The 12,915-nt window shown below is 42.6% G+C and overlaps 1 protein-coding gene across 1 annotated transcript; it reads left to right on the top strand.

Moving 5' to 3' along the window:
* Window positions 1–283: 283 nt before the first annotated feature.
* On the top strand, window positions 284–12,684 carry LOC113437859 (putative P2Y purinoceptor 10). Its single transcript, XM_026703043.2, has 2 exons — window positions 284–484; window positions 7,586–12,684. Exons 1-2 carry the CDS (start codon window positions 480–482, stop codon window positions 8,613–8,615), a joined length of 1,035 nt encoding a protein of 344 aa, XP_026558828.1. The 5' UTR covers window positions 284–479; the 3' UTR covers window positions 8,616–12,684.
* Window positions 12,685–12,915: the final 231 nt, after the last annotated feature.

Below are 12,915 nucleotides of genomic sequence, written 5' to 3' on the forward strand. Positions count from 1 at the left end.
GACTTGTTTCTTTTGCCCCAAACACTTTTCTTCCTGAAAGTTATTGAAAAAAAAAAAAAGTTCTATCTACATGTTAAATATTACATTGTCTCTGCCTGATTTCCTGAGTGAACTTCTGCCACCAGCAGAAGATCTATTGTTTGGCAAAGCCTTCTCAGCTCAGATTGCTGTATCTTGTGGTTACAAAAACGACTATAACCAGGTGTCCATTCAGGCTTTGTATCTTTTCAAACACCGCAACACTTCATTGTGTGACAGAATTCTTGCCTATAAGCCTTATTTCTGTAACCACAGTAAATGCAAAATTTTCTTCTTCTTAACTTCCTGCAAAGAGAACCTTGTTCAGACAGTTGCAATAACAAGATCCAATCAACGGTCTTTCTTTTCCTCTCTGAGTCACTCTCCAAAAGAGAACCAAGCAAGTATTTGCTATCCAAAGGTTACTTTTTCTACACCCTTCGCTTTTGCTGATACTCCAGATGAGGTAAGATTTTCAGAATTTGAAGTGTGGAATTCCAGACAGGGTAGATTTTAATCCCTCCCCATCTGCAGTCTTGAAAGAATGTTCCTCTTTAGTTAGGCAAAAAAAAAATGTAATAAAGATCTTGTTTTCATACGATCAAGTTGGTCTCTACCTAATGACTGTGCTTGGGAAAGTTGGAAGTGAGCAAATATACCAGTTTATGCCTCTCCTGAAAATTTGGGGAGATTATCACTGGAGAAACACAATGAGCGAAACTGCTGTTTGACTGAGATACAAAAGGATAAAAATATAGAAGAGAGAATCTGGTTTCTAGAGTCCAGTGGAACAGGGGAGGTTTGTTTGTTTGTTTGTTTTAATAGAAAAGGCCTGTTTCTGAAGTCCAACTGACAACACTTAAGGAAAGAGACCTGGAGCATGTCCATCTTAGCTGGGAGAAGCAGTCCTCCAAATAAGCTGATCCTGAACCATGTAGGGCAGTGTTTCTTGGCAGTTTGAAGAAAAGTGGACTTCAACTCCCAGAATGGGGAATTCTGGGAGTTGAAGTCCATCTGCACACCTTCAAACTGCCAAGGCTGAGAAACACTGGTATAGGTCTTTAAAGATTATTAACGACTTGAATTCCACCCAGAAATAAATTAGGAGCCGGTGCAGCTCATGCAACAACGGTGTAATATGGACAAACCAAGGGGCACTCATCACTGCATGAGCTACCGCATTCTGGACCACTTCTAGCCCCATATAGTGCAGATTGTAATAATCCCACTAGGAAATGGGCAAGGGTTGACTGTGAGCAGGGCCTGCCAGTCCAGGAATGGGTGCCATTGGCACACAAGATACACTTGGGCAAAGATACAGCCACCACCCACAGCGGTCCCCACTTCTTGAGAAGAACCGGTGCATCAAGAAGTCCAGGGTTGTTTTTTTTTTTTTTGGAATGGATGCTCACCAGGATTGTGCTTTGCATTTCAATTGCATAAATAAGGAAAACTTATTTATCAGGCCACCGAAAGAAGGCGTATCGCATGTGGCACAAAATTGGTTTTGTCCAAAAGCTGCATTCAGATCTTGCTGTATTGCAAATCAGCGACCTGCAAAAGTTACATGCACTTTTGACTAACATGAACTCTCTAAGAAGCACAGGATTTGTATAGATTAAAAGATTTGTATAGCCACAGAGCCTCTCAATAAAGACCAGATACCACAACAAAGAGGTGATACGCTATGGTAGCCTTTCCAATATCAGCTCAAATCTCTTCTGGGTATAATAGCTACATAGATAGTTTATTAACTGATTGGTCTTATGACCATATCAAAAAATATAAAACAAAACACAGGGTCTAATTTCAGGGTAAGATAGATAATAGTATTCTTGGCAGAGGTGGAGACTGGGCATCACATACTTCTTCAATGTTTCTTTTTACAATCGCACTGGGGATTCTTCTGGGGAAACACTGGGGAAACACACGTCAAACCTGCCATAGCTGTTTAATACAGCAAATGTGGCAAACTCTTTGCACTGCTTATTCCTTTTCCTTTTAGTAATAAATCAACTATGGGCCACGCAATTTATGGGCTGTAATTTTAGTATAGTTAGACCATGTATAATTGACAGACTGGATTTTATCATAGATTTTATTGCTATTTATTATTTCACTCTAGAATTTTTAATTGTGTATTTATCGAGTGTTTTTATTTGTTCTGGTCTCTGGTCCATGTCTATAATAAATTGAACTGAACTGAATTGAATTCTGGGCAATAGAAATATTAGAATGTTGGCAATAAAGCCTTATACAAATTTTGAGAATACTTCCTTATTCAGACCACCCAAAAGGAATTTCAAAAGTTTATGGATTATTATTGTAATTTAAAATAGGAGAGTTATCAGATGGAAGCTTGGGGTATTGATCTTGGTACAGGAGAAAAAAAATGGCAGCGCTTACAGAAACCAGATTCACTTCTTCACTTCAGTTTCAGTACAAGAAGTGAAGTGGAAAATTAAACATAGATGGTATTTGACTCCTGTTAGGCTGGCTTATATATATTAAAATTATTCTCCCAAATACTAGAGAGGTTTTCTAAAGCAGCGGTCACCAACCGGTGGGCCGCGGCACATTCGTGGGCCATGAGAAAATTTTGGTGTGCCGCAGAGAAATCTCACCCCCAGAGCACCCCCACAAAGCAATTAATCCAGGCTGTGCAGAAACATAAGGCTGCACCGCCCACATGGCCAGCGGGAATCCTCCTCACTCACTCCTTACCTGGTAAACTTGCCTGCTAAATTGCTATTTTTCCTTTTTCCGACCATCATCTGTTCTGCTTTTCTGGGAGACTTAGATTAGCTAGGAAGCAGGAAATGGTTGGATTTCTTGCTTTCTAGCTAGTCTTTAGATCTTCAGCACAGCACAGCCGAACCTCCCTTAGGACTGAAGGCTTTGCTTGCAAGCAAATTCAGTGCAGATTCACAGCAAGTAAATTTGAGAGATTGAGCTAGCCGATGGCAGATAGATAGATCACTAAATGATTCTGTGAGCAACTCAATCTGCCTGCTTTGCCTGATTTGGGGTAAAAGTTGCTCTTTTTTAAAATAAAAAATTCAATATTTACATGCATGGTGTGTTGTGAGTTAATTTTGTGAGTTTGCTTGCAAGCAAATTTTATGTGACGGACTGAGCTAGCCAATAGCAGATAGATCTCTGAATGAATCTGTGATTCTGTGAGGAACTCAATCTGCCTATTTTCCTGATTTTGGGTAAAAGTTGCTCTGTTTTATAAAAAAAAACAATATTTATATAAATATTTATAATATTTACATACAACCCATGCCTAGCCAGTCACATGACCACCAAGCCATACCCACAAATTAGGCCACACCCACAGAATCGGTTAGTGGTCCCTGGGATCTAAATTATGAGCTTGGTGGTCCTTGAGGTCCAAAAGGTTGGAGACCCCTGCTCTGTAGCACAGGGAGGGTGAAAATGCCCCCCTGCACCATGGTGCAGGAGGCTGGCTAGGCCATGCCCATCATGGCCACGCTCACCCAGCAACCTGGCAGAGAACCCTTTGCTAAAAATTTTGAAGCTGACCCCTTGATGTTTCCAATTATCTCCTTCTTGGGGCTGAGAGAAAGTGACTGGCTCAAGGCTTTGTTTCTAACGAAGGACTAGAATTCACCTTCTCCCAATTTCTAGCCATCATATTACAAACTGTCTTTTTAACCTAATAGCAATAGATTATAATTCAGTACGCTCTTTAAATATGGTAACGTTTATATGTATAGTACCCCTCTCTTTGTTTAGGTTGTAGTAGACCTTTTATATACTTTTTATTTTTCTTCACTATATGTATCTTGGGTTCATGTTAATGTAGTTGCCTGACAATGTGCGAAATAAAACTAAAAAAGTTACACACACACATCGCATCATTGCTCTAATGTCCTTCCTTATAAGGCATGAACTGGTCTAAAGAGAGTTTTTGAAATTAAGGTGCAACTTCAGTTTCTTGTTTGTTCCTGTTCTGGAAACCAAGCATCCTTTGGGTGCATGTCCTGCCTGTAAGTCACATCTTATGAAAAAATCTCTGTAGGTTGTTTGTGAGATAAGGCCACCGCTGCCTGCATGCTGCTCAAGGAGAAATAGTCCCAGATTAACACAAAACCAACAAACAAGCAACAAACAATACCTCAATCAAGGAACTACCATTGCAGACAAACAAGCTAACAGTAAATAATAGCCAAATCAAGAAGCCACTAAGAATACTGCCACCAACAACAGGGAAAGCCACTAGTATACAAAGAGAAAGCAAGCCCACTACCTTCTAGCACTGATGATGATACCTAGTTGGGTAATGAAATATCTGCAAGAAAACAACCAAACTCAGAGAGCACCAAGACCACACAGCCATTGTCGGCATTCTCTCCTCCTCCTCCTCCTTGCAGACTCCATTCTCTTCCAGCATTGATGCTGTTACCTAGTTGGTAATAAAATGTCTGCAAGCAAATAACCAAGCTCAGAGAACATCACGTTTCCTGAGCTACAAGTATTCTCTTCGATTAAGCTCTTAGCTGTATAATAGAGCTTGCATTCAGCCAGCTATCCGTTAGAGCCAGCTTAAAAAGAAACTCAAGCAGAATACATTTGTGGTCAATGACAATCTTGAGTGTATTCATTATAATTTAATGCTCCAGGGAGATAGAAATCACAGAAGCTCTTTCACCAATGTGCAGTAAGAATCATTTTCCCCAGAGGGATCATTATGTAAAGCAGAAGATGGAAATTTGATTTTTATTGACTTCCCGCCTGAATGATGAAGTTGAAGCTGCTGCCTTCATAAGAATTAATTTGCAAAGATGGTAAACAGGAAACTCATGAATGGTATGCAAGAGCAATTTAAGAACTGCATGAACAAACAGTTAGGTGGAAGGAGAGTTACAATAATTTACAGGCTGGGCAAAATGGCTCCACCATTCTCAAGCTCTTTCTTTTTGAAAGAACTTTATTAAAATTACCAGGGTTTTTCAAGAAAGTATGCTTTCCATAGGTTAGGCTAATAGGGTAGGTGGCTAGTGTGCAGAAACGGAAAAATTGTAATAAAAACCAGTGCCCAAAGATGCCCGCTTCACTTACATGACATCTTGAGAGTTTAAAAATATTCATGAAATTGTCAACGACAATTCCAAATTTCGAGAAGGAGAAAATAAAAACCACAACCTGCAGGAACTTTTCGTGCAATTAAGCTCTGCAAGAAATTCTTTTTGCTTGCAAATCCCATGAAGATTTTGTACTGGAGATAGAAAAGAAATGAATTCTTGATGCTGGGTTTTGCTGATTCATAGAGATTGTTGTCATAGAAATGACTAGTATTTGTTTTTTTTAAAAAATTCAAGTATAGAATAGAATGTAGAATCACAGAGCTGGAAGGGACTTTGGAGGTCTTCTAGTCGAACCCGCTGCTTAGGCAGTATTTTGTTAGGTTATCAAAATATAAAGCACAGAAATACAACAAAAACAAAAATCAGTGGGAAAAGAGGAAGATGAAAAAGTACAATATAGGTTAAAGAGGAGAAGAAAAAGAAAAGTATTAATTTCCTATTCCTTTCGATGCAATAGAATACGGCAATAACATACAACCTTGGCTTTTTTAACCTTTACATAGTAATATATACTAGCCATTTCTATAACAACAAACCCATCCAATTAGCAAAATCCAAAATCAAAGTTTCATTTTTTTCCCACCCCAAGCATAAAGTCCAAAAGTGGTTTCCGATTAGACACAGAAATGGCTAGTATTTATTGACCTAGTAAAGTAAAATGTTAAGCTTGGAATTTTATTTTGTTCTTTACTGCATCAAAAAAGTTGGAAGTCAATATCTTTCTCTCTCTCTCTCTCTCTCTCTCTCTCTCTCTCTCTCTCTCTCTCTCTCTCTCTATATATATATATATATATATATATATATATATATATATATATATATATATATATATATATACATATATATATATATACCTACACCTGTCTTCCTTCTTTTTCCCCCTTCCCCATTTTCCCCTCACCTAAACGTCCTTCTTTCTAAATTTGAAAAGAAGCCAAAAACTAAGACATTTGCTGCTGTTCTTTCCCTTTTTCCTTCTCTTCTTAACAGTTTTGGGTCCTCCAATAAAAAGAGAGGAAAGCTGCAATTGGGTTACTCAAACACAATGCCGTGTCAAAAAACACTTTGCAATATAACATTACAAAACAATGTGCCCTCTGAAGGGTGGCCTTTGAACCTGGTTGTTTTTCTTGCAGATATAACATCATCAGTGTCAACTCATAAAACATTTCTATGGCTGTTTTATAGTTGCCGACAGAAAGGGAAGTGGGGGAAAGGGGGTTTGAAAGAGGAGTGCAACAGCTTGAAACTGAAAGTGCATTCCATGCATAGTTTTTCAGAGATTGTAACTGAAGTTTTGACCGTGCAAAAATCTAACTGGAGAACATGATGGATGACTCTTGGCTATGGATGTGTCTCATTTAATAATATGAATTATGATACACCCAGACAGGTGGGGGAAAAACAGGGTCAAGGGTGACAGTGAATGATGTGTCTCAGAGTCAGCGACACCCAGGTAGTGCTGACATGTTAACTCCCGATAAATCCTTTTGAAGTTTTGGAAGTTTGGCTCGAGACTCATGATTTAAATGGGGGGTAACTGCCAGAACCCTGACAATCAGTGCTACTCAGGGAAAGCTCAGGGAGCACCAAGGACCCCTCATTTCAACCCTGAGCTATAGATATTCTCCTTTAATTAGCATTACGAGCCCCGGTGGTGCAGGATTGTAGGCTAACTCTGCCCACAGCCAGGAGTTCAATCCTAACTGGCTCAAGGTTGACTTAGCCTTCTATACTTCTGAGGTCAGTAAAATGAGAACCCAGATTGTTGGAGGAAATTGCTGACTCTGTAAAATGCTTAGCGAGTGCTTGTATACATTATGAAGCAGTATACAGGTCTAAGTGCTATGACTAGTGCTATTAGGAGCCCTGGTGGTGCAGTGGTTAAAGTGAAGTATTGCAGGCAAACTCTGCCCACAGTCTAAAGTTCGATCCTGACAGGGCTCAAGATTGACTCAGCCTTCTGTCCTTCTGAGGTTGGTGAAATGAGGATCCAGATTATATGGGGGCAAGATGCTGACATTGTCAACCACCGAGAGAGTCCTGTAAAGGACTATGGGGTGGTATATAAGTCCAGAGGTGGTATTCAGCCTGTTCCAACAGAACCGGTAGTGGAAATTTTGAGTAGTTCGGAGAACCGGCAAATCCCACCTCTGACTGGCCGCACCAACCCACCTCTTCTCTGCCTCCCATTGAGTCCCAGTTGATCGGCTGGGTGTTCTTCTGTTTCCCTGCACAGGAGAACGGAGCTGGAAAGCAGGTTAGTGGGGTGGGGAGGGAATGGAGATTTTGCAGTATCCTTCCCCTGGCACGCCCACCAAGCCAGGCCCACAAAACCATGCCCACCAAGCCAGGCCCACAGAACCAGCAGTAAAAAAAATTGAATGCCACCACCGTATAAGTCTTAAGTGCTACTCCCATTGCTTTATAAATGTGCTATTTTTTCCTTACAGTGTCCAGAATCCCTCCAAAGGTGAGATGTTCACAAGTCCTCTCCCCTTCAATGGAACCAAAATGCCGGCAAGCCCGGGAACGAATTGCTCAGAACCCGGGAAAGATTTCCAACATGCCTTTTATGCTGCCACCTACACCCTCATTTTCATCCCAGGCCTCCTAACCAACAGCATCGCCCTGTGGATGCTCTGCCTCTTCATCCGAAAGCAAAATAAAACCATCATCTTCCTGCTAAACCTGGCCACCGCGGACTTCATTCATGTTCTCTCTTTGCCTCTGCGGATATATTACTACGTCAACTACAGGTGGCCCTTCGGACTCTTCCTCTGCCAGCTTTGCTTCTACTTGAAGTACCTGAACATGTACGCCAGTATTTGCTTCCTCACCTGCATCAGCATGCAAAGGTACCTCTTCCTGCTCCATCCCTTCAAGGCCAAAAACTGGAAGAAGGGCTACGATGTCGCCATCTCGGCAGCCGTCTGGCTGGTGGCTGGTGTGGCTTGCCTGACCTTCCCATTGCTGAGAAAGACCCCGGATTCCGAAGCTTGCTTCTCCGATCTCAACATTGAAAAGTTCGAGAAGAAGGAGGCTTTGATCGGAATGCTGGTGGCGGCCGAACTGGTTGGGTTCCTCTTCCCTCTGGCCATCATTGTCTACTGCACTTCCAAGACCAGAGCTTCCCTGCAGGAAAACCAAATGCCTTTGCAAAACACCTGCGAGAAACGGAAGGCGCTGAAGATGGTGTCCATGTGTGCCGTCGTGTTTTTTGTGTGCTTTGCCCCCTACCACCTCATGTTTTTCTTCTTCATGTTGGTAAAAGAGGATGTGGTGAAGAGCTGCGCTGTAAAACAAGGCATCTTGTACCTGCACCCCCTTTTCTTAAGCCTTGCCAGCTTCAACTGCTGCTTGGATCCCTTCTTGTACTTTTTTGTGACGTCGGAATTCCACGATCGGTTACCAACCTATAAGAACTTGTCCTTCAGAAGTCGTTTGTTAAGCAAAGAAAGCGCTGCTTCGATGAAGGAATAAAATTAGCTGGACTTCAAGTCGGGTGAAGGATTGGAGGATTTACAAGAGTTGCCCTAAGCCAGGGGTCACCAACCTTTTGACCACAGGGACCACCAACTCATAATTTTAAATCCCGCAGACCAGAGCCCCTGGAAAAAATCCCCAAAAAAGTCTGCAGGAAAATTCCACACACTATTATCCTACCTATCAATCATTCTTTATTTGGAATCGCAGGATATCATCTCCAGCTCCGTTTTCAGGATGAGAGAGAGAGGGGGGGACTTTTGACTTCATGCAAGGAAAGCAGCAGAAGCAGCAGAAATCTTTCTTTCTCTCCCCCAAACTCTGCCGGAAAGGAGTCTTTGCTGGCACAGCCTCTTGGAACAGGAGGCCTTGCAGGGTCCCAAAGACTCATTTCTGGTGGAGTTTGCGGGAGAGAAAGAAAGACTTTTGTGACTTTCCTTGTGTGCAGTCAAAAGCAGAAGAAGAAATAGGCGGAAAGGAGCAGCCCCGTGGCCAGGTGAGGCGCATGGGGCGCGTGGAGCAATTTCTCCCCCTCCACATTTTCCCCCCTCCCCTCACTACCTCATGTTGTTCACAATGCGAGCAATGCAAGCCTTGTGGTCCCCCGGGCCATATGAATGGCACAGCCTTATGTTCCCACGCAGCCTGGATTAATTGCTTTAGGAGTGACATTTCTCTGCAGACCACCAAAATTTTCTCATAGACCACCAGTGGTCCCTGGACCAGTGGTTGGCGACCACTGCCCTAAGTCCTTGTGGTCCAGACTGCATTCCTGATATCCTGTAACATAAGGGTGGGCTCACACATCACACTAGAGAAAAATTGGCTTAGTTTTGGTTGGCTGATGGCGCAGTAGTTGGTTGGGTTTGCACAACATGATACATCAGTGTTTCCTAATCTGTTTTATGGCACCATTTAATGGGAAGTTGCAGAGTCAAAGCAGCGGTAGATGACACATCTAAGTGAACTCTGTGGTCTTCAGAAACATTCAGTGACAATCTAGAATTCCTCATGAGGAGAAAAGGTGGGATATGTAGCACTGTGTTTTACAAATCGCAAGGATGGGCTTCACATAGCTAAGCCATCAGATGATCTGTTTTGTTTAAATTTTTCTTATGACTTTAGCCTGACACTCATCATTTCCAGTCAAGAATCTCAAATTGGGTGGGGATGAGCAAATGCTAAGCTATACACACCCAAAGAGATGTGCATTTCTTTTTTCCCAGACCTGCCTAAGGAGGGCAATGGCTCAACGTGCTTTATTTTGCTTTATCGCATCCCTTGATAGTTTTTCTTGGAAGTTCTAACACTTTTTGCTGATCCCACTAAAGTTTGATTAATGGCAACTGGACCAGTGGTGGGATTCAAAATGTTCTACCACCAGTTCGGTGATCATGGCTTGGTGAGCGTGCTTTGCACGAGTGCACACATGAGCGCGCTTTGTGCAGGTGCAGAGGCATCCCAACTCACCTCCTGCAAGCTTGCACTCTCCCTGTCGCTTCAGCAGCTGCCGCGCAGCACTCTGCTGTGCCGCGCAAAGCAACTGTGCTTCAAAAACAGAGGATAAAGGCAGGGGTGGGATTCTACCTATTCGCTAGAACCGGTTGTTAACATTCTAAGCAGTTCAGAGAACTGGTTGTTAGAAGACATTACTGGCCTAATCCTGTAAGGAAGGCAGGAAGGAAACATTCTGGTGTTGCTTACAGAAACTGCCTCTCCGTTAACCCCAATTACATTCTTGGCAGGACTAGACTTCCTGTCTCAGGAACTTCTCTGGAGTTTCTTTTCCCCTCCTTTGCTGGTACTTTGCTTGTGTGGAGTGACCATTCAAAGTTACAATGGCACTGAAAAAAAGTGACTTATGATCATTTTTCACACTTACGACTGTTGCAGCATTCCCACAGTCACGAGAGGCCAGGCTAGGAGATGCGTGCCTCGATGTGAGTGATATTGAGCTGGCCACGCCCAGCCAATAACATGACCACCAAGCCATGACCACCAAGCCATGCCCACCAACTAAGCCCCGCCCACAGAACCGGTTGCTAAAATATTTGAATCCCATCCCTGGATAATGGTGAGTATAGGACCCCAGGTGGGGGGGTGGGCCCAACAGCAGAACAGTAGAGAGAACTGGTTCGGTCTCTGCTGCTCATTGCCACGACTGACTCAGCAGAACTGGGCCAAATCAGTCGAATACCACCACTGAACTGGACCAAACGTTGTTAATTTGAGATGCCCTGTTGCTTATCCTATCCAAGCAACTCTATCAGTCAGAGCAAAATTCTCTGTCTAACTAATTTTGCTATGACTGATGGAGTTGCTTGGATGAGCAGTGAAATGTCTCAGATTAACAAAGTTTGATCAGTTACCATGTTTCAACCTTTAGACACCTTTGACCGGGATTCAGAGTTGGAAGGTAGCTTGTAGGTCATCTAGTCCAACCCAAACAGGAGACCGTACACCCATGATGGCGAACCTAGGGCATGGGTGCCACAAGTGGCATGCAGAGCCATTTGTGTGGGCACGCAAGCCCAGGAAAACTTACCTCACTGTGCATGTGCCTCCCAGGTGATTTTCGGGCCTTTTTCAGCCTCCCAGAGGCTTGAGGGAAGCCTCTGCAGCCTTTGGAGGCCAAACAACAGGCCCATTTTGTTACTTCCTGTATTTCTGGAAATATCGGAGGTGACGAAATGGGCCCAGGGAGCTGGGAGGCGTGCATATGCACAGTGCAGGGAAGGGGGCAGCGGAGGGAATCATGCACGCATGCACAGGGGGCGTGGGGGCCCAGCGCACATTGCCTTCTGCATACTGGCACACGAGCGTTAGCCACCACTGCCCTACACCATTTCGGACATATGGCTGTCCAGTCTCTTCATGAAAGCCTCCATTGATGAAGCTCCCACAACTTCTGAAGGCAACTTCTGTTCCATTGGTTGATTGTTCTCACTGTCAGAAAATCCCTCCTTATTACCCGGTTGAATCTCTCGTTGTTCAGTTTCCATCCATTATTCCTTGTCTGGCCTTCAGGTGCCTTGGAAAATAGCTTGACCCCTCTCCTCTCTGTGGCAGCCCCTCATTAATATTGGAAGACTGCTATCATGTCTCCCCTGGTCCTTCTCTTCACTAGACTAGCCATGCCCAATTCCTGTAACCGTTCTTCATATGTTTTAGTCTCCAGTCCCCTAATCATCTTGGTTGCTCTTCTCTGTACTTTTTCTAGAGTCTCAACATCTTTTTTTATCATGTGGCGACCAAAACTGTATGCAGTACTCTAGGTGTAGTCTTACTAAGGCTTTATAAAATGGTATTAATCTATGAAGATTGAGTCTTCATAGACATATTGATCCCACTAATGTGCAATGGGAAATTACTTTGGGAATGTAATTCCTGATTGATTTCAAGAGAGAATCAGGAGTATTACTTGCATTAAGCCTTCAGATAGCTAAACAGCATTCTAAACATTTGCAAAAAAAAAATAGAATACATTGAAATAAATTCCACAGATAGGAACACGAGTTCTCCAGGCTTCTCTTGATCCACAAATTTCAGTTTATTGGTCATAAAAATTAACTGATTTTTTTTTTTGAGTGCTATTCAAAGGTATAATTTCATTAGTGAGTTGACTGCGCACATCTTTGCAAATATGTACATACTCTCAAGTAAACAAAATAATTGCTCAGTTACAAAATAAATAAAAGAACTGCTGTGAAAGAGACAGGAAACAAGGCTTCTCTTTGTCAGTTATGTTTACTGCTTTTCAAAGATCACAGCCCACACTACAACAACTCATCCCTATCTTAATCGTGTGATCTGGGTAACTATGCACTTCCAAGTACATAGCTAGCTACGTTCTGGTTCCATATGTTTATGCAGAGGTGCTTGGTTCTTTCTCTTTCTTCTCCTTTTTGCTTTCAGGTGCATCCTGTGGGTTATTTTTATCTTTTTACTGCCTGCCATTGACAGGAAATACTTGCTATTTTACTTTTACAAAGAAAAAGAGTCATATTTTATGCCTTCCACTCCCTTTCTGTGGCCAAAACATTTGAAAAAGCAAGCAAGTCTAATGAGTGACAATGGTTGAATATTATTTATATACACTTAATGTAATATATATGTCAAGCATCCAGAAAGTATCCATGATATCAATCACTCCGAGACGTTCTCTCTCCAATTGATTTATTAGGAACAGATCTGGCATATCAAAAGCAATTTCCTGGGAAGGCGGAGCCTCTTTGCTGACGGACCGTAGATCACGACTCTCTGTGGCTATGGTCCGTGCTCTTTCGTTGGAGAGCCC

This window comes from Pseudonaja textilis, chromosome 12, assembly GCF_049901715.1.
Source record: "Pseudonaja textilis isolate UNSWEBS1 chromosome 12, rPseTex1.2, whole genome shotgun sequence".
NCBI classification, from domain to species: domain Eukaryota; kingdom Metazoa; phylum Chordata; class Lepidosauria; order Squamata; family Elapidae; genus Pseudonaja; species Pseudonaja textilis.